Source organism: Typha latifolia, chromosome 5 (genome assembly GCF_019914945.1).
Source record: "Typha latifolia isolate L0001 chromosome 5, TyphaL0001v2, whole genome shotgun sequence".
NCBI lineage: Eukaryota > Viridiplantae > Streptophyta > Magnoliopsida > Poales > Typhaceae > Typha > Typha latifolia.
This window is the reverse complement of record NC_133090.1, coordinates 10238951-10260779: the sequence shown is the minus strand read 5'-3', so window position 1 is coordinate 10260779 and position 21829 is coordinate 10238951. Positions and strand designations below refer to the sequence as shown.

General features: G+C 37.1%; 2 protein-coding genes across 11 annotated transcripts; both read left to right on the top strand.

Annotated features, from left to right (window-relative positions):
- Positions 1 to 7558: 7558 nt before the first annotated feature.
- Positions 7559 to 13870, top strand: LOC140789929 (pentatricopeptide repeat-containing protein At5g08510-like). 4 transcript variants are annotated; one of them, XM_073139840.1, is made up of 4 exons: positions 7559 to 8204; positions 9591 to 11378; positions 11979 to 12119; positions 13557 to 13870. In XM_073139840.1, exon 2 carries the CDS (start codon positions 9640 to 9642, stop codon positions 11272 to 11274), a length of 1635 nt encoding a protein of 544 aa, XP_072995941.1. In that variant the 5' UTR covers positions 7559 to 8204; positions 9591 to 9639; the 3' UTR covers positions 11275 to 11378; positions 11979 to 12119; positions 13557 to 13870. The 4 variants fall into 4 exon arrangements, with proteins under 4 accessions (XP_072995941.1, XP_072995942.1, XP_072995940.1 ...); XM_073139841.1 differs by lacking the exon at positions 13557 to 13870 and having other exon boundaries at positions 9601 to 11378; positions 11979 to 12239; XM_073139839.1 differs by lacking the exon at positions 13557 to 13870 and having other exon boundaries at positions 11979 to 12239.
- Positions 13871 to 16723: 2853 nt separating this feature from the next.
- Positions 16724 to 20343, top strand: LOC140788234 (protein MONOCULM 1). Of its 7 annotated transcripts, none has more exons than XM_073137408.1 (3): positions 16724 to 16930; positions 17119 to 17183; positions 18518 to 20343. In XM_073137408.1, exon 3 carries the CDS (start codon positions 18659 to 18661, stop codon positions 19844 to 19846), a length of 1188 nt encoding a protein of 395 aa, XP_072993509.1. In that variant the 5' UTR covers positions 16724 to 16930; positions 17119 to 17183; positions 18518 to 18658; the 3' UTR covers positions 19847 to 20343. The 7 variants fall into 7 exon arrangements, with proteins under 7 accessions (XP_072993509.1, XP_072993507.1, XP_072993508.1 ...); XM_073137406.1 differs by having other exon boundaries at positions 17114 to 17183; XM_073137407.1 differs by lacking the exon at positions 16724 to 16930 and adding an exon at positions 16939 to 16981 and having other exon boundaries at positions 17114 to 17183.
- The last annotated feature ends 1486 nt before the right edge of the window (positions 20344 to 21829 follow it).

The following is a 21829-nucleotide window of genomic DNA, read 5'->3' as shown; positions in this document are numbered from 1 at the left end:
ACTGCTGTGAATGAACTAGCTGTAAATGAATCAGATATGAATGGATTAGCTGTAAATGAACCGGCTGTGAATGAACCAACAGTGAGTGAACTAATTGTGAATGAACCAACTAGGAATGAAGAGAATGTGAACGAAGATGATCTAGATGATAAAGATGATGTTTATAATGAATATAGTAGTGATAATACAGAAAATTAAAAAGATGATAGCAGTGATCACATGCGTAGCTTGTATGGTTCTGATGATGAATGTGGCCAGCTTGACTTTCCAAAGTTTAGAAGAGAAAGAGATATGCAAGAACCTAAGCTTCAAAATGGGATAAAATTTGTCACACCCACCGAGTTTAGGACTTTTCTGAGGGAGTATTATATTAAGGAAGGTTATGAATTTAAGTTTATTAAAAATGAAACGAGTAAAATTATAGTGGTATATAAGAGGGGTTGTGTTTTTAGATGTCATGCATCTCCTATTGAGCAAACAAATACTTTTCAAATTAAAAGTTTGACAGGTCATTATACTTATGGTAAGGTGTATACAAATCATACTGCCACAAGTGTTTGGTTTTCAATCAAATATTTGGATAAATTAGTGGATAACCCAAAATGGAGTGTTGAGTCCATTAAGAGGATAGTTTTAAGGGAATAGATGTTGGATCTTTCTAGTAAACAAGTGTGTAAGGCTAAGAGGAAGACTATTAAGATAATTGAAGGAGATCATTCTGTGCAATATATGAGATTGAAAGATTGAGATATTATTGTAAAATGATAAGAGCAAAGAATCCAAGGAGTGCTGCTATGATGAAGGTTGATAGGGCTATCTTAGAAAATATCACTCTGTTCTAGAAGTTGTTTACATCATATGCTACACAAATCAGTGGCCTTATTGATGTTGTAGGCCCATAATAGGTCTAGATGCATGTCACTTAAAAGGACATTATAGTGGCTAGCTTGTTCATACAGTTGGTCGAAATGAAAACAATTAAATGCTTCTTATTGCAGTTGCAGTTGTTGAGCCAAAATGTAAAAATAGCTAGACTTGGTTTTTGAAAAATCTAATTTTACCAATTGAGAGTTCTTAAGAGAAATGACAGTGCTTCATTAATGATAGACAAAAGGTATAAGTTCACTATTTATTGCTTTTGTTTTTTGTTTAAGTTTATGTTAGTTTTTTTTTACTGCCTTAGTTTTCTTTCTAAGTTTATATTAATTTTCTATTTACTGTTTTAGTTTTCTATTTACTATTTTTATTTTCTATTTAAGTTTATGTTAGTTTTCTATTTATTGTTTTTATTTTTTGTTTAAGTTTATGTTACTTATTAGGTTACAATATCTTACTATTAGGCGTGAAGTTTAGCGTTGAAGGTTTATATTATACTATTTGTATGTTTACTTTAGAGTTGGTATTTCTGTTACTGTTTATATGGTTAGTTTACGTTAATTTTTACATATATATAATTTACTATATATATTTACTTTATAGGGTTTGGTCCAAACATTTGAGAATCTCATGCCTAATGTGGAGTATAAATATTGCATGCATCATATTTATGCAAATTTCAGTAAAAATTTTAAAGAGAAAAATATAGAGACATTGTGCGGAAAGTAGCATCAGCTTACATAGTCCAAGAGTTTGAACATCAAATGGAGTTATTGAAAAATAGGAACAATGATGGATGGGATTGGCTAATGAAAGAGGAACCATGCTATTAGGCAAGAAGCATGTTTAGCACAAGAGTGAGGTGCTCAAGAATTATCAACAATTGTAGCGAATTATTCAATATTTACATTAAGAATGTTAGGGATAAATTAATTGTCACAATGATGGAGATAATAAGAAGACAATTGCTTTCAAGATTCCAACAACTTCTTGACGTTGGAAATAGTTTAAGGGAAAATGTGTTATAAAATTTAGAAAAAATTGGAGAAAAAGAAGACACTTGCAAGACATTGTCATGTGCTTTATGCAGATAATAAGATATTTGCTGTCACAAATACTTTAACTCTTAGGAGTTATATTGTTGACTAACAAGGGCGCATGTGCACATGTAAAGAATGAGACTTAAGTGGCATTTCTTGTTCCTATATAGTGGCTTCTATATTTTTTTTTTATAGAAGTCAATTAAAAGATTATATCAGTTTTTACTATCACAAAGATATATTTATTAGAATTTACAGCTATGTAATTACTCCTATCTGGAGCATGGATACACTTTACGGGTGTCTTTGTTTCTTGTTTTAGTGTTTATGTCTTAAAAAAATAAATTTTTTGTATTTCGCGTTCGAACATGAGTGGAGTGCGTCTGAACGTGCTTGTGAATACCTGCATCAGGTTTGCACATCCAAAGAGTGCGAAATCTGCATTCGAATGCCACGTTCGAACGCGTCTGCGAACGCCTGCATCACGTTTACACATACAGAGAATGCAAAATGTGCGTTCGAATGCGGTCGACGAAAATATACTGTTTTAGGGTTAATAATTGCCATTTTTGAATTGTTTAGCTAGGCTCTAAAAGTGTGGATGGCAACCATGGAATCATTATTGAATGAATTGAGTTTTGCCTTATCTTCTTTGTCTTCTTCTCTCTCGTTCTCTCATTCCCCGGCGTCGTCGCTTTTAGCCTCCCTCGACAGGTCAATCACTCTAGTCCCTTAGGAGCAGCCCACTCCTCCCCCATTCTTCCAATCTATCAATCACTTTGTCCTAACCCTTCCATCATCGATAACCCTTCCACTACCACTTATTCACCGGTGCCACCTCGCTAACGCCGGTCCACTAACCTCTATCATCACCAAGAATTTCGTGCCTCCATCCACGGATTCTAAGATAGACTCATCGACGTTCGTCCACTAAACGAATGATATCTCAATATCCTAACATTTGATTCGCCTGAAACTTAATTTGTTGGAAATATCTTTTCTATGGCTACAACATATCAAAATTTCACATCGATCCGATGGCAGCATCCTTCGGGATTTATTTTCAAAGTTCCGTGTCAAATTATGTTTAAATCTGAAAATCAGGATAGATCGAATCTTCGCCAAAAGGGGAGATCGTATCAAGCTAGTATCAGAGCCACCGTTTCTCGGACACACGCATCCTATGACGACAACCAGAGCCATGGCTGGACGGTGAGATGATGATATGAACTGGATCAGATCATATCATATCAAAGGAAGATTAGGCTCAATGAATTGAGTCTAATTATCTTATTGAGTTATTTGGTTTATTTAGAATCTTAGTAAGTTAGGATTTTATTTAATTAATTAAATCCAACTCTGCACAGTTTTGAAAAAATATTCACAGAATATTCTATTCAAATAATATCAAACTAGTTAGATAAGATCACCAACCTCCAGATATATAACTTTTATATTCATAACTTCTCTAGATTCAAAATCTATTCGACAAAATAAAAGCTTAATCCGAGAGTTAATCCAAAAAGATAAGGAAGACTGCGAATATACAGGATATGAAATTAATACCGATAGATACCGGATATGAAATTAATACAGGATATCGTATCACAAATATACAGGATATGAAATTAATACTGGTAGATTCAATTAACAACTCAACAATGCAGTGAAGATGATGAATAAGAGAAAACACTTAAACTAAGAAAGAATAACTTGATTAACTTTGATACACTTGGATGCCTTTTATATGACTCAATCCACACATTTATACGTATCTTATGACATTCCTCATAAATTGAAATTTATGTTATAAAAGATGAAAAGCCGAGAGAGAAATAAATTATTGTAACACCTACTTTAAAGGTTGTTTTAGATGCCAAAAAGTCAAATGACACTTGCCTCTTCGGACACTTACTGTTTGCACTATCACTATGATTCAGGTGAAATAATCTAAAACTTTTATTTCTAAGATTTTTTTTCATAATTCATCATTTAGGGCTTTGAAATTCTATCAAAATAGGTAACTAATATGGACTGCATCATATATTTCTTCATAAAACAACTCCAATATAATAGTAATCAATTACTATAAACAAGTAAAATAAACTTCATTTGCAGTAGCTTCATCTTCCAAAGCAGCTGAAAAAGTTTTAAACAAAAACTTGAACAACTAAAATACACTAAGAACACAATAACAGATGAACACAAACAAAACCATTAAGAAAATTTCAGAGATGTCATTGATTTTCCAACTATATTTTTCATGGATAACTATGACAACAATTAGAAAAAGAAAACATAAAATCTAAAACATATTCTTACCGTTTAGCTATGTGAATTGATCATTTAACTACTAACATATGTAGTCATCATCTCTTCCTCATTATGTATTTGTCTTTGGAATGCCACCAGGTACAAGCTTATACACCCAACATGCGGTATGCCAATTTTGAAAGAATACCAAAGTGATGATGCTCACAATAAAGTAAAGCTCATACGATCATGGGAAAAATACGGAATTATGAAAAAAGTTGGTTTCAACCCAATATAATGAAAGATTTTAAAAAGACAACCTTTGAGAGTGTGTTGTATACATTTGTTATTGGAAATAACTCATCATAAATCACAAATGAAAGAGAGAAAAGTTTTCGAATTTCAAGATCAAATCTTCATTGATGAATATAAATCGAAATTACATGAGAAGAATGTCCATTTCGAACTTTGATCAAAATCAAAACTTGTGGTGGAATCGTTCCCATCGTTAGCGCTTCAAGATAGTAAGAGTTGCAGTTGAACGGTGACAATGAGCATGACCACTTGATTGCATGCCCTTTCAGTTTTTATGAAATGATAGCCGCACTTTAAATAAGTTTCATAGAGAACAATTCTAGCAGGAGATTCCTTGGATGTGATCATTCCAAGATTAAATTTCAGTTCTATAGTTTAATTTTTAGATTAGGTTTTAACCTAAATTTAAAATGTGTAAAGATCATGTTGTGAAATTTTTTTGTTAGATTGATCCCTTTATTTGTCTAAGAGAAAAAAAAATTGCAAAGATTTTATTGAATAGAAGTGTCGAGCTACAAAAGAGATAAGAAAACATGCTAATCAAGGTAGAAAAGATACAAATTGAGAACAATGAATTACATAATCAGTTGAGGAAACTCGATATTATTCATAACAAATTATCTTTGAAGATTGCTCACTGTCTAAAGAGAGAGGAGGATATTTATCATTTTCTTGTTTGTAGTAAGTTATTATTTTTTGGGTATACAATTTGTAAAGAAAATTCTTATCTTGTAATGTACCAGATGTGTAATATAATGTTAGTATTGGACTATGATGTTGATACTATAATATGTATCAAATGTGTAATATGATGTTGGTACTGCAATATGTAATTCTCATTTTTATACAAACCGTCATGTTACATTGTTTAAAAATGATACAAGTTATCAAATTATTGGTAACAAACAAGGCCAAATAATTACATTCAATCCAAACCAAACTATTCAGATAAGTCACTCTAATGAAACCAAATGAAACTATTCAAATTGTTGGTAACAAGGCCAAACATTCAATCCAAACCAAACTATTCAAATTATTGATAACAAAAAGAGCCAAACAATTACATTCAATCCAATTCATTAACATTCAATCTGAACATGTCATATAGTTACTACTAATAGCCAGTCTGTCATACATCCAAAGTACTAATAGAATACATCCAATAGTACATCCAAAATATATCATCCACCATCCAAAATATATCTAAATTATGTTATGCACCATCTAAAATACATCAATAGTATTCAAATATATATTAAGTATATCATCCAAAATACATCCGACATTACTAATGAGTACCCAAATAATATCATTACTCTAGGATTAGCGCCTACCATGAGCACACCCCTTTTCGTAATGCTTGCAAATACCTGTGAGTGTTCAATGACAATTGAATTATATTAGGTACATATCAAATAAAATTTAGTGTATCAAATAAATTTTGCTAAAGTTAAATACGTACATATCTTTTGTTAGCTATTCTTGGAGCAAGAAACATTGCACTCTCCAATCTTAGGCTCCTTCTTAAAGGTTACATATAATACAAATTTTAAATTATTTTGTATAAATAAATAGTAAACATGTAAACAAGTACCTGTGCTTGATACAAGTTATCTTGTTTAGCAATTTTCCTTCATCATACTACTACTTATACTGGTACTGTTGTTGTTACTACTAGAACTGTTATTGCTGATGAAAATGAGGCATCTACTAGAATTGAGACTGATGTTGATGAAGATGTTGTTGCACTGGTGGGTCTTCCACATGTCCTTGCATTATATCCAACTTGCTTATATTTTCTACACTTAATTATGATGTGGTATCTTCTAATAGTACTTGCATTTTTAGATTTGCTATATTCATCCTCCCCTATTCTCCTCAACTTCTTAGGCTTGCCAGGTGGCCTTCGAATTTTTGGTGGCAATATTTGGTCACAATTGAAATATTTCCACATAGACTGATCTGAATCCATATAATGGAGGTATTTTATATGTCTTTCTACTCCATTGAGATCCTACCTCTTGCAAGAAATATATTTTCATTTGCCTTAGTCCTACATTGTGTAGAGGTTGATGTTTTTCAACTTCTTGGATGAAGACTTTCTGGGCTGTTCATCCAATCAATGTGGACTCAGCCCTTGAAGTCGAAGCCCCTAAACCCTCCTTTGAGTCGCTGATGCTGTTGCTCACCTCAAGGTTAATCACGTAATTTTTGAAGAGGACTTTGTTGTTCTTATCAATGCGATTAATAATCTAGATGATGTCCTCTGGTGCATCCGCGATGGCATTCATTCACAGTTGTAGTAGACTTATTTGTGACTTTTTTTTTTAATCTTTTTCTTTTATGCATGCCTTAAGAGGTTGTAATATGGCAGTGGATTGGGCTGCCCATTTTAGTAGGCATCACTCTTTTGATACTCTGAGAGGGGTTATTATCCCTCTCTATTGGAGCTGACTCTTATTTTCTTTACTAACGCCCATAGTTTTTTTTAACCCCTATGACACCTCTTAGTACAGAGCTACTATCGCAGCTCTCTTTTAATCAAAAAAAGAAAATTTCTTTGATGAAGACTTTTTGTTAGCGAACATTTTATACCCTTTGTTTGGCTTGTAAGATAAGTAATGCAGAACATTCATGGAAAGTCTTAAGTCGAAGTTCTAGTAAACAAACAACAATTTGTAATATAGACAAGCTCATGAAAATAGAATTCTTCACATGAGCTTGAGAACCTATGTATAATGGAGAAGCTTTCACAAGCTTTTTATTAGAGTGCTTGATCTTTGAAGCACAAATGGAAATTGAAATATCTCCAAGGGAAATAGCTAAGGGTGAAATCAGGTTGGATTTACTCCGACCCAACTTATTACCGGATCTAAGTCGGACTGGATACGGATGCAAATTTGCTATCCGTTTCGGATTTGGATCGGATAAGGATAAGGATAGATATAGAAAAATAAAATTCAGATTCAGTTATTTAGTCGGATTTGGATTCAGATATTGAATATCGGATATTCGTTAACCCACTTATGTATAAAAAACTAAATCCCATTTCACTATTTCCTTTTTCACTTCATCCCTTCCCTTGCCAGTTTCCACTGCCCTCTACGGCTCTACCACCACCGCCTCTTCCCCTCCCATCGTCGCCGCCCATTAGCACCACCACTATTCCATCTTCTCTCCCTCCATCGCCCGTTGCCTTCGTCACCTCTGTCAACCACCCATCTCCTCCCCCTATGCCCACCCCTGCCACGACACCGAGGTCGAGCATCTTCGACGTTGGCGCTACTTCCGAGACGGCCAGGACCCAGCTAAAGGTGTATCGTTTCCACCGTCAACCCACTGGACTCCTCCATCTCCTCCATTGACGGGTATGAGAGGACTTGAATACCAACACATTGATGCGGGCGAAAGGTGAGGGGACGTTGTGGAGGAGGTGGAAGAGGAAGTTCTCGGCGTCGACGAGCCGCGCTGGATTGACGGAGCTCTCGGATTATTTTCTCCTCGTCTTTGGTCGAGGCGAGGTGGGAGAGCTTCTCGAGGATGTCGGCGGTGAGGCTACCGTGGCCGTCGAGAAGGGTGTCGAGGATGGCGGCTGATGGTGAGAGAGCGGAGGACGATGACGATTATTTGCGATTTACAGGAGTCGAGGGAGATCTAGCTTCGATGGCGGTGGAAGAGGCCTTGTTACTGCTTTGGAGAATCTTCTGATTGGTATATAAGGTAATTAGGTGTCAAAGAGAGCTTCCATGATGCCTTTGTCATCTTTGTGATTATTAAAACAACGTCAATTAGTACGCGAGCTAATAAAAATTAGTTCATGATCAACGGTTTCTTCTCGTTTTGATTCAGATTTATAGAGCTGAGAGGAGTTAGTATTGCAAATTTTCTACTGTTTGGTTTATTTCATAGTTCTGTTTAACTGCAGTTAATCTTGTTTTTCTTTTAATAGCACATTTATATAATCCCCTTGTATTTATTGTATTACTTTGAGCATATTATATGATTTTTAACCTTCAAGAATAGTTAATTAGCATGCTCTTTAGTTAATTAGCGTGTTCTTTAGTTAATTACCACGCTCTTTTCAAAGGGAAGCGAAACATAAAGAGGTGTTTTCATGCATATTAAAAAGGTACTGATTGAATATTATTTTTATTTTTTTAATTATATCATGTATCTTTTGTTTATATATCCTATTCATATCCATATCCATTTAAAATCTTGTCCGTATCTGGTTATCCGGTAGTTATGATATGAGTTTAAATTTTGTTATTCATCCAAATATATATTGATCACTATCTGATCCGTATCCGAATCATTTTCACCCCTAAAGATAGCTCTTCTTACATCCCCAATTTTCCATATCCATTCAATGAGGCTTAAGCTAGTATTATACTTTGAACTTTGATTGATGTTAATCTTGAATTTCCTAGTTGTTCTTCAAGGGGATGATTCAGAAACTACTGCTACTTAGTTATTGGAGCATGCAAACCTTAAGGCCATTTGTTACACGGTCCGATGTACTCCTTTTTTCTTCATATGTTTATTGTATGCCCTTTCAATTAAGGAAACCTCGTATATACTGCTTCCCTTGTGCTGTTATGTAATATTGTTTTCTTTTCATTTATTTATATTTTCTTTATTTTCCATACCTGTCTGGTTTGGTGAGATAGCAGTTGCTTCAATGTGTGCTCCATAGTTTAAAAGACATGCATATGAAGACTTGCTATTATGCAATTTTCCATGCTGATAAGGAAATGCCCATGAAAGAGATCAAGTACTAAATCTCCTTTTTTATTTATAAATATTCTGATGGTGTTCCTAAATGCAAAAAAAATCTCAATATCCTAGCTACAGGTCCTAATAATTGTACATTTGTTTGTCATAGAGATGCTGTCAAATGTTCATCGTAGGGATGTAATACTATTATTTTTCCAGAATTTATTGGCTTATTCATCTTGTTGTATGTTGAGAGATTTATTGATTTGGTTGTTTTGTCATATGTAAGTTCTACATTCTCATGTTTGCATTTTTTTAGCATTTGATTCCCCACTACAGCACCCTTTCTGATTTTTTAATGAGTCAGTATGTTATTTTAATGAGCGACAGATTTGTACAGTAACTTCTATTGGATTGAAGTCATCTCTCATCACCCTATATGCCGGGAAGCACACTGAAATGTCTTGAAAGATGTACATCACTGGAATTACTGAAACAAGCTCATGCTCAAATACTTCTCAGTGGGCTCCATCATGAGAACTATGCTGCAGTTAAACTTGTCTCATTTTGCAGTAAGGCATTGGGGAATTTATGTTATGCACGAACAATATTTAACAGCCTCATAGGTTCTGCAAATGTTTTCCTTTGGACAGCCATTATTACATCTTACTCCAATCATGAATCTGAGCTTACGAGGGAGGCTGTTCTGATTTATAGGATAATGCTTAGAGATGGACCTCCTCCAAACCATTTTACCTTGTCATCTGTGCTAAAAGCATGCTCATTTTTGAAGGCCATAATGGAAGGCAATCAAATTCATGCTTATACAACTAAAGTTGGATTTAGTTCCTCTACATATGTGCAAGCAGCATTACTGGACATGTATGCGAAGTTTGGGTGGGTCCTAGAAGCAAGGGTAGTTTTTGCAAGCATGTCTGCAGGGAATGTTGTGGCATGTAATAGCATGATGGCGTGCTATGCAAAGGCTGGTGATATTGAAGCTGCTCGGAAAGTTTTTGATAGGATGTCCATTAGGGATACAATCTCGTGGAATACCATAATATCTGGTTATGCAGCTGATGGAAATACATTGGTTGCTTGGAATCTTTTTAATCAGATGCCAGAAAAAAATATTAATTCATGGAATGCACTGATCTCGGGGTATTCTCATAGTGGAGAATGGAACAAAGCTGTAAACCTTTTCAAAGGTATGCTTCTGGACCCTGTAAAACCTGACCATGTGACTATGGCCATCTTGATGTCTGCTTGTAGTCAGTTAGGATCTCCTAAAATTGCAAGGCAAATTCATGGATTCCTGAAGAAAAATTGCATTGAGATGAACTGTTATGTGCTTAATTCTTTAATGGACATGTATTCTAAATGCGGCAGTGCCAGTGAAGCTTATCTAGTGTTCTCTGAGATGCCAATGAAAGATGTAGTGTCTTATAATGTGATGATAGCTAGTTTTGCTAATCATGGACAAGGCAAAAATGCACTGAAGCTTTTTCCCAAGATGCTGGAGAAAGGATTGAAGCCTGACACAGTCACTTTCCTGGGCATCTTGTCCGCATGCAGCCATGCTGGACTTTTAGATGCTGGTCGTCATTATTTTGATTGCATGATTAGGGATCATGCAATTGAGCCATCAGTTGACCACTATGCTTGCATGATTGATCTTTATGGTCGAGCAGGATATATAGAGTATGCATATGACTTGGTTAACACTATGCCGATAGAACCACATGCAGGTGTTTGGGGAGCCTTGCTCAATGCCTGCAGGATGCATTGCCATATCAAATTTGGCAAAATTGCAGCAAGAGAACTTTTCAAAAGTGAGCCAGGGAATCCTGGTAACTATGTGCTTCTATCGAATATGTATGCTAGAGGTCACTCATGGGATGCTGCTGCAGAGGCTAGGTGCCTGATGAGGGGTAATGGGGTGACCAAAACTGTGGGATGCAGTTGGATAGATGTGGACTTCGAGATTCATCAATTCTTCACAGGACAGGTGACACATCCAAAGTTGGAGGACATCTACACTGTATTGAAGCATCTTTCCTCACAATTGCTGTAGATATGCTGGATAAAGTTCCAAGTGCCCAATTTGAAATAGAGGTGATTCTTTGGTCAACTGTTGCCTCCTTTCTTGTGGCTTCAGAGGTTTTGTAGTAGGAGCAGGTAACGTCTTTCGATGACCTTCTAAATTGCAAGCATCCTTTTAGTAATCTGTGATTTCTTTAACTGTGGATCTTAATAGATATCAAATTTAACTTATATTATGCGACAAAAATTTTAGCTTACCTTCTTTTTTCTCTTGGCAGTAATTGGCAGTCCCAATTTTTTAACTTGGCTGAGATGTTAGACAGTGTTTAGGTAGATTAATAAATGAAAGATAGTGGTATGTACTAATTGTGATAATGATCATACAAAATATGACGCCATTTCTAATACTAGATATAATACTTATTCTGCATGTAGATGGGTGTTTCAAGTTATGAGGAAGCTTTGTCTGGCAGTTACATCACTCAGAAAACTTGTGGCACAGCAGTGAATCTGAAAGATCGGATGTCTTGCATTCAGTGTGGAAAGCCTGAAACACATTGGATATGTCACGGAGAAATTTTCAATTGGATTATTTAAGAACTTCACCAGGAGTAGAATAGGATGTCACTTCATGAAAGTTCCATAGAAGGCCCTAAACCTATTAAATCTCATATCCAGTTTTGATGTCTACTGATAATTGATTTATCTAATTTAGCTTCATTGTTTTATTATTAGATGGTTTTGCAGTCATCATGGAAATTCCATTTTTGCTGTGGCTGGTTACCAGTCTGAAAGGCGTTGAAGGCAGAGACATATAATGCGTTAGAGACGTTTCAACGGGGCACCTCTTATAGAGAAAAGAACTTAAAGATTCTTGTAAGTTTCAGCACTGTCTTGCCTACCTTGGTTTGGAGATGCATCCGTCTTTTCCCCTATGAATGAATTTGTAAATTTGAAAATTGACCTAATAAAATTTGAAGATAATTTGAAAACTAATCTCTCTTGGGCCTTATCAAGCTGGACTATATTTCAATTGTCTGCAATAGATGTCCTGTATATTTCTATACCAAATCTTTGGAATCTTATGTTCATCTTCTGCTTCTCCCTCGTAAAAGATATAAAAGATTATTATGCATGTCATTAAAGTTATTTATCTGTGAAGTAATTGTTTAGTTGAAATACATCAAATAGGAAACACACTATATGATGTAGAATTTTCTAGGATGATCCTTGTATCTATAATTAAAGTTGATTCTTAATATTTGTAGTTACAATTTAGGTAAGCCTCTAATCTCGAATGTTTCTCTTTCTTTCCAACTTAGTGCAGTTCCCCGACTTTTTTTTCTTTTTCTATTTGTTAATGGAATAGGCGGAAAAGAGGACTGGGCTCAAAATTATGGTAAGGCGCAGCTCGGAGTGAGCTAAGAGTTTGAATGGTCTCAAAATTAAGGCAAGGTTGAGCTCCAGCACCTCAGTTTCACTTGTCATTGAGATGAGGTGGAAACGGCTTGCGAGCTGGCTACAAGCCGTCAATCATATTCACAGCCCTAAATTTACATAGGCTAGAGTTTAGTAGCAAATGGTGACTTTGATACTTCCTAGTGCACAATGCATATCAGTCCTTTTCAGATTAGAAAAGAAGTTCCACCCTCATCCACTCTTTAGAAGGATCAAACTAAAACTAGCTTTGATGCTCTAGATGTAATTTTCAATCACAAATGCTGAGTTAAATATATGAGTGAGTATAAACTTGACAATAAAGTCTGAAAGGCATGCAATGGGTGAGGAATCTTTCATAGAGAGAGCCCACTTAGATATGAGAAGAGTAGGAGAATTGTGAGGTAAGCCCCATCATTCTCCTACTAGGTCATCAATACCACCTTTCCCCTAGTTCTATTTCATATTAAAGTTCTTCTAACACTAGATGCTTCTTAATAAAATCCAGAGGTAGTGGTTAACTTCCCTTTCTATCACTACTAAACCCACATTGCTATTGTCACAATCAATTTGATCCAAAGCATCTTTAAAATGATCTTCCATCCTTTAGACCCTCTCTTGGGCCACCAACATTACTAACAAAATTCTTCTCCCTCTTATTTAATACTCATGCATCTCCATCACATTAAGAAAAAACCAAAGGGTGGATGAATGATACGATGGCATGCGATGCGATTTGGTCCTGCGGGACAGCGACATTTTGTTAATTACAAAAAGTAATTAGGGATTAGGGAATCTTTGCAAGTTGCTAAACTTTTTTAATTTGATACTGTTGATGGTATTAGAACCTTACTTTTGTCCATTAATGGCATGCAGCTATTGTAAAAGATATGTGGGTGGAAGTAAAGGAACAAATATGAGCAAAAGAGATGAAGCCCTAGAGATCGCATTCTATATCTAGTTTGGTGTGTAGAGAAAGAGGTAATGGATTTTGAAAGTTAATGATAGAGTTCTAAAGGATTAGCATAAAATATACCAACCGAATCCAAGTCAAATCTACCAAAAGTCAATCCAAGATATAGTCATAAGCTTGTTGCTTTTGGAATTTGGGTTGGTTGCATTAGCAGGATTAATGTATGCCCTTATTAAGCTTGCTTTTAGAATTAGAGTCCACATTAGGTGGGACTCCTGCCATTCTTTGTATGGTTGTTGTGAAGGTACGTAAATAATGCAACTTTTCTTTCTTGGATTAATTGACTATAAATTTCTCCACACCTGTATTGAAATAATAAAGGGGTTTTACATAATTTCAATTGAAATATTTTAAAGATATCATGGTCGTCTTTTGACCCTGTCTAAATTGTTATTTATAGTTAGTTTTTGATAGAATATTTAGAAAATATTCCTAACTGATGATAAGTTTAGAATGCAAAATATTTATCAATAACTTTTGTCTTGCATAATAAGTTTTTATTTTTCTTGTAATATGATATTGAATAATATTGGGTAACTTTCAAACTAATCTATGCATTATATAAAGGCAAAGTGATCGTTTAAATATAAGTTTTTTTTTAAATATGATTAATTAGATTTAATTGATATAATGATATTTTTAAAAGAGCTCAATAATTTTAGTGACATTTTGAAAAATATAATAGTAATTATAATATTTTTAAAAAAATTTGATCACAATTATATAAAAATTACAACAAGTCAACAAACAAACGGAGGGATTCTATTTGAGAAATTGGGATCTATGGGGATCCTTTTGCATATATATGAAGTTGGCTTTCACTGGTTTGACATTGCCAAGTTTTGATAGATGGAGTTAATTGGAAGCCACTTAAGTATATTTACAAACAAATTAAAAGCAAAAAGCCAAAGGAGAGGATTATGTAAGATATTATCTAAGATAAACGTAGAAGTAGTAATAATTCCAATAGAAAGGAGGCAAGGGGGAGGAGAGAAACCAAGAGAAAGGAAAAAGAGGGAGAGGAGACAACAATCAATAGGTTGTCACCTCTACCTGGTGACATAGTACCATAGTGTGCATGTATATTATATAGCATATGACATGACATGCACTTCAGAGTTTATATTGTCACGTTATTATATTATTAGTTAATTAAACTTATAAATCAATTCTCTAAGAAAATTTACAGAACAAATCATTTTGTCTTCACGTTTCTAGCTCTTTTCCTGGAAATTTTTCTATGCCAATAGCATTTCCTATACCAATATATACATATATTTTAACTCATTCTGACCCTAATCGTTCAAAGCTTATAAGCTAAGTGGGTGGAATAATATAAAGCTAATTTTCTATAGATACAAAATTCAAAATATGCTCCCATCTTTACACTGAGTCAAAGTTTTATCCTAAGGAAAATTAGATATATAATATAAGTTTCACAACAGTAATGCTTTGCCACTCATTTTAATTGGTAGTTTCGCATATAAAACTCTTTTCATGGTACTTAAACCTTAATTTTAGGAAAATAAATCAGTCAATATAATGTTGTGCATCGCCTCATCTACGTGTTGCATAACTTACTCTCTCTTTTTTCTTTTTCTTTTTCGAAAAGAGAGATGGTCATGAATCCATTATATTATGAGCATGGTTGCTCATTTGAGGAGTTGTTTACAGCTACAGGCTGCTTGGAGGGGAGATTGAAATTAATACTATAAGAATTTTACAAAGAGAGATTAAAATTATCTCTCTCTTTTCGTTATTATTCATGATAAAGAGGATTTCATAGATAAACAAACTCTTATTTATTATGGTAAGCTTACGTCGTGTTCGTCTTGCACGACTACTGTTGAGAAACTTTTTTATCAATAATTTCTTGAATTTAGATATTCCTATCTATCAGAACGACTATTGAATATAATGTCGTATAGATAGTAAAATAGTTATATAATTTTGCTTATTCTGTGGAAGTATGTCGACTAGGGTAAAAAGTTAAATTATATAATATATATTTACATTAGTATTTTGTGCGATATAGACTGCCTCTTTTTGGCCAAAATTTTCAAACCAAAATTGTACTGAGGAACAATTGAATATAAAATGGGATATTCTTGTCAATTGACTTGTCAAAAAAAAAAAAAAAAAAGAGTTCCTGTTGGTTCCTAAGAATGGTTTGGGTACAATTGATTTCCTGTTACTAGGGATATTTTATTAAAAAAATATGGAGAATAATTTTCTTATGAAATGCGAATCACTCTCAAGTTCAGCATTTTCTTTACTTTAGTGTTCTTTAGTTATTGTAACCTATCACCAAAATATGCCGACTTTAAGACCGAATCACTTTTTACTAAAAAATAAAATGGGTTATAAATTGTTGATTAGCAAACATTCTTATAAGTTGCATCCCACATATGGACTTGTTGTCATGATAATAGCTAGCAACTCAAAGAAACCATGCTCCCCATAAGAGCATTTCAAGTATTATGCAGAATCTATCAAGGTTGTAGCAATAAAGCTTGGTAAGTTCATGACATGAGATTGTTGCGGTCCTCCTGTCAGTTGACATTTTGATACTGGCCTTGACTTTCCCTCATAGATGTTGGGAATTGGGATAAAGTTGGTTGCATAGAGTGTGATGGGATTGGAGGAGTGGTAGGGGAATGGCTTTCAAAGATCCCATCTTGTCTTGGTTTCCCGTTTAAAATAAAGCTGATAGGAGATGTACTGTTCCAACTCTTCCATCTTTTTCTGAAGTGATCTGCACACGAGTGGGTTGGAAGAAGCCAGTAGTTATTGGCTGTTATAGATTGAGGTAAGAGAAGAGGAGGAGGAGGAGGAGGAAGAAGGAGAAAAATAAATATTAGTGGGCTAGCTCTCTTCTTTGGGCTAATCTTTGCTTCTTTTCAACAATACTCTATGACCCATTTCCACATTGGTCCCCATGTGTTCTCGAGTGTCCTCCCTTTTCCTTCCCTTGAACTCCACTCAAAAATATGCCTCTCTCTCTCTTTCTATCTCTCTTTCTCTGGGGGAGTTTTATATGTTTCTCATATAATACTTGGCTTTAGTGGTGTGAGGTTATCTATTAGGTGGGGGGAATTGTTTGCAGAGCGGACCAAAGGAACGGTTGGGTGTTCTGATAAGCAAGTTAAGGAAGGAAGGAAGGGGGGATTGGGGGGAGAGAGAGAGAGGACAAAGAGACCCAGCAAATGGAAGGAGGCTCTGCATGAAAAGAGTGGACTTTTGAGCATGTCAAGTCAGTGCATTTAATGTGATAGAGGTAATAACTGGGCAAGGATGAGCAACTTCTATTTGTTTGTTCTTTTATAAGGTCTTCTTTTCTTTTATCTTTTTCTTCTTTTCGCACCCACTGAATTGTTTGATTTGTTTTACTTTGGCTTGTTTGGTTGCTGCTTGTCCTCATTAACTTCCCTCTTTTTTTCCTTCTCCTGATGCTTTGCAGAGCAGAGGGAGGAGCAGCAGATTCCTTTGCTGTTTTGGGGATGAGAGCTCTTCAATTCCCACAAGTTATAGTAAGATTTCTCCCCAGTACTTTTTAAGCTGGTTGGGATTTGAAGCACACGAGAGAGAGACCCACATCATTATTTATAGAGATTTATATTGATCATACACAGATCTTTTTGCTTTCATCAAAGGAATAAGATTTGTGTTCCTTTCTGCAAAATCTCGCAACTTTTTTTGCAAGCAAAACAAGCAAGGCATCTTTATGAATTGTGGGTGATTAGGGGAAGGGGGGGGTGATGGAAGTGCAGCTGGTGACAGAGTTTCCTCATCTGGGGTTGGGTTTCTGAAACATTACATCCATTTGGCAAATGTCTTTCACCCTTGGGCCTGCAATATTCCATTTGTTTGCTATTGGGTTGTACCCGGATGCCTTTGGGTTTACATTGATGTGAGCGTTCAATGGAAGGATGCAGTGATGATGGTAGCTAGCAGGATCATGGTGTTTGCCCCCTCCCCTCCCCCCCTTCACTTTCTTGCTGTTGTTGTTGCTTGGATCCCCTCTCCAATACTTTGTACACAAACAAGCCATAGAGAGAGAAATCATATATAATATATATATATATATATTTAGAGAGAGAGAGCTTTGGCTTTTAAAGAAGGGAAGTGAGAGAGGTGGATTACTTGTTATAACAGTCTCCACCTTTGTACTGGCAACAAAGGGGAGAGAGCTGCAAGGAAGTTATCTGAAAGCCATCAGTGGAGATCCTACAATGAGACAAAACAAAAGATAGTTGGAGTTGGGGGTGTGTAGTCTCTGTTCACCCATTAAAAGCTTTGCGTGTGTAGATCCAGGGGAAGAGGTGAGAGAGAGAGAGAGAGAAGAGGAAACACAGAAGTTAAAGGTAAAAAGTAGGTTCTCCAAACTGTTACACCCAGATGGCATCTCCTGTATCTGCTTCTCATCTGCAAGATTAGCAGCATCTTTTAGTTCTCTGAATCTTGTGTTTAGTCCTCACTCTCACTCTTTCCACCTAACTTGCCTCTACTTCTCTCTCTTCATTACAAGCTAGCTTAGTATCTTAGCCCTTCAGAATGTTTTAGATTCCTTGGAGCCCTCATTTAGGCCTTCATCATTTTCTAAGCAGACATCAAATTAATCAACCCCAGGAAGCCCAATTGGCACCAAAGTCCATGGGGGAAAGGACAACAAAGGCATAAACCCACCCCCCCTCTCCTGCCACATTTCCATAAAGATAAAGATAGGGAAAGAGATAGAAAGATATATAGAGAGAGAGAAAGAGAAAGAGAGAGAAGCTCTGAGTGAGTCTATAGACAAGCTGCCACTCCCTACTACTACTACTACTACTACTACTCTCACTTCCCTCTCTGTATTTTTTGGCAGATCATGTCCTGTCAAGGAAGCTGCTGCACTCCCAGATGTTCTATTAAAGCAAAGGAATGCAACCTCCGCAATCTCCTCCTCCTCCTCCTCTCACTCCAACTCCATCTCCACTCCTTACTACGACTACTCTTTGTTTAAACTATGCTCAGCTCACTCAACTCCCATGAGGAATCTGAGCAAGACCCAGATCACCATCCCCACCACCCCCATCTCCACCGCGGCCTAATCGCCTCGCCTTCCGCCGGCGCCCGACAGCTCCTGATCCGCTGCGCCGAGCTCATCCACCGCGGCGATGACCTCCCCGCAGCCCATCGTGGGGCCTCCTTCTTGCTCTCCGCCGCCTCCCCCTGCGGCGACTCCGCCGATCGCGTCGCCCACCGCTTCGCCCGGGCGCTCTCCCTCCGCCTCGACCGACGCAGCCGCCGCCACGTCCTCCATCTCGACGACGAGTCCTCGCTCCAGTCCTCGTCCTACCTCTCCTTCAACAAGATCACGCCGTTCCTCCGCTTCGCCCACCTCACCGCTAACCAGGCCATCCTCGACACTGTGGCGGCTGACGGCCGCAGCAAGATCCACATCCTCGACTTCGACACCGCCCACGGCGTGCAGTGGCCGCCGCTCCTCCAGGCCATCGCTGACCGCCCGGATCCACCGTCGATCCGGATCACTGGCACCGGCCCGAATCTCGACGTCCTCCTCCGCACCGCCGACCGCCTCCACGCCTTCGCGCGCTCCCTAAACCTTTCCTTCCAATTCCACCCCCTCCTCCTCCCCTCCAGTTCAAACTCCATCTCCACTACCTCCCTCCAATTGCAACCGGGCGAGATGCTCGCCGTCAACTGCGTGCTCTACTTGCACAAGCTCCGGAAGGACGAGCTTAGGGACTTCTTGATCGGCATCAAGGCGATGAGCCCGGAGGTGGTGGCGGTGGCGGAGAGGGAGGTCAGCTACAGCTCGTCGAGTTTTATACACAGGTTCTTGGAGGCGCTGGACTACTACACAGCGGTGTTCGAGTCGCTCGAGGCGACGGTGCCGCCGGGGAGCCCAGAGCGGCTGGCGGTGGAGGAATGGCTCGGGCGGGAGATCGAGGACGCGGTGGCCAGCGACGAGGAGGAAGCCTGCCGCCAAGATCGGCTCGATCGCTGGGAGATAGCGATGAAGTCGGCGGGGTTCGCCGGCCGCCAGCTCAGCGCTTTCGCTCTATCGCAGGCGAAACTTTTGCTGCGACTTCATTATCCATCGGAAGGTTACCAGCTACAGATGGTGAGGGGATCGTTTCTCTTAGGATGGCAGAACAAGCCCCTCTTCTCCCTCTCTTCTTGGCACTAATGCAAAAAAACCTACAAAAAAAACTAATTAATTGGTTAGTTCGAGTTATTTTACTTCTCTTTTTTTTTTCTTTTCTTGGTGTGTTTGCATGATTTCTTGGTCTCAAGTAAAAATGCCCATGTAGGGGAAGAGGGAGGGGGAAGTAGCTAGGAAAATATATGTACGTAGGTTAAGTAGGATATTTGCTACAAAACCCTAACCCTAGTTTCTTATCTAGTTTCATGGGAAGGAGGGAAGGAGGGAAGGAGGGAAGGAGAGGGATGGAGTCATGGATGACCGTGGACGTTGCATGGGGGATTTCGGAAGTAGTGAACAAAACTGGCTTCCTCTTCTTTAACTCGTTTCCTGATCTCTATAAACTAGGCTGGTTTGTTGCACCATTTGTTAATTAATTCCCTCACGAATTTTTTTATCCCTCTACTCTAGATGTATTTTTCCTTTGTATTTCTTAGTACTTAATGTGCATTTGGATATTTTAAGTGCTATGTTTTCGTGAATGGATTTATTGTGTTATCTTTCTATTAATTTCTTGTCGATCCTTGGTTGTGTGTGGCTTTTGCACTTCCTATTGTTGTTCATCTCTTTGGATATTTTATGCTAATGGATGACATCTCTCACATTTAGTTATTCATGAGACCTCATGCTTGCATTCAGTTGCTTGTTGGTGCTTAACGCAGTGAGTTTATTATTACTAATAATGCCCAGTCACTACTAAGCATTATTATTAAAGAGGTTTAAGGATGGCATTTATAAGACAGAGATGGATTGAATGAGGGTAATCATCGCATAGGCCCTTCTATTCTGCAAAAAGGCCACCTAGTGTTTGATATATATACTCTCTTGTCTTGTGCTCCCAATAAGGGGGGTTTTGTTCTTGTTTTCTGTGCTCATGCCCCAGATTTGCCTGTTAGTTGTCTTTGAGAGTGCACCAACCCACATCTCCACCACCTTAATTCCTGCCCCTTGTCTCCTAACAAAACCATGGGATTTCTCAAAGCCCAAATCTTTTGGTGTCAACCTTGCCCCCCTTTGGACACAAACAATTCTCTTTTAGAAGCCCATCTCCTTGGGATCTTGCATGCCTGTTTGGTTCCCTAAGCACCCATGACTCCCTAGCTTCCTGTCTTCTTTAACCTCTCTCTCTCTCTCTCTCTCTCTCTCTCTCTCTCTCTCTCTCTCTCTCTCTCTGCATGAGTAAACAACAAATCTATGTTTCTTTTTTGCATGCATTGTTACATACCAAGAATGACCATGCTTTTAATTATTTTTCCCAGAAAGACTGCTTTGCTTTTTAATCTCACATTCTGTTTACTCAAAGCTATAATGGTTTCTTTTGCGCCTAACTTTTTATTTCATGTTAAGTTATATAGTATGGTCTCATCTTGGAGTAATGGAATATTGTTGGCTCTTGTGATGCTTTGGTGAGTTGGTGGATCCACCTCAATGGGCACCTTTGCTTACTCGTTGGTAGTATAAAGTGAGAAAGTTTTAAACTCTCATGCTACTTACCCTAAACTTGCATGTGTTTCTGTCATGTTTCTTTGTTATTTTATGCTTCAGTGGTGTAGGCCCATCTTAGTAATTCGATGGACTCTATGATGAGTTGATGGATCCATCTCAGTGGACCCTATGATCCGATGTACAGTTTTAAGGAAAAAAAAAATTGCATGCCAACTTTCTTGTAATATTAAACCAAAAATAGAATAATCTTCAGTAAATTTAATATAGGAAACACCATTTAATAATCTAATAGCAACGCCAGATAGGAAGATATATAAGAAGCATATATGTCAAACATATTTTAGATGATTACTCTTTCCACTAAATTTCTTGTACATGATAGCAATTGTCATGTCCATTAATTAAGGAACTATAATTTTAAAGCGTTAATTTTGTGACTGCAAATCTTTTAGGCATAATAATAAGCTTTACGATACAAGGATATCATTATGCCCCTCCTATATATTATTCATTTTATTTTCT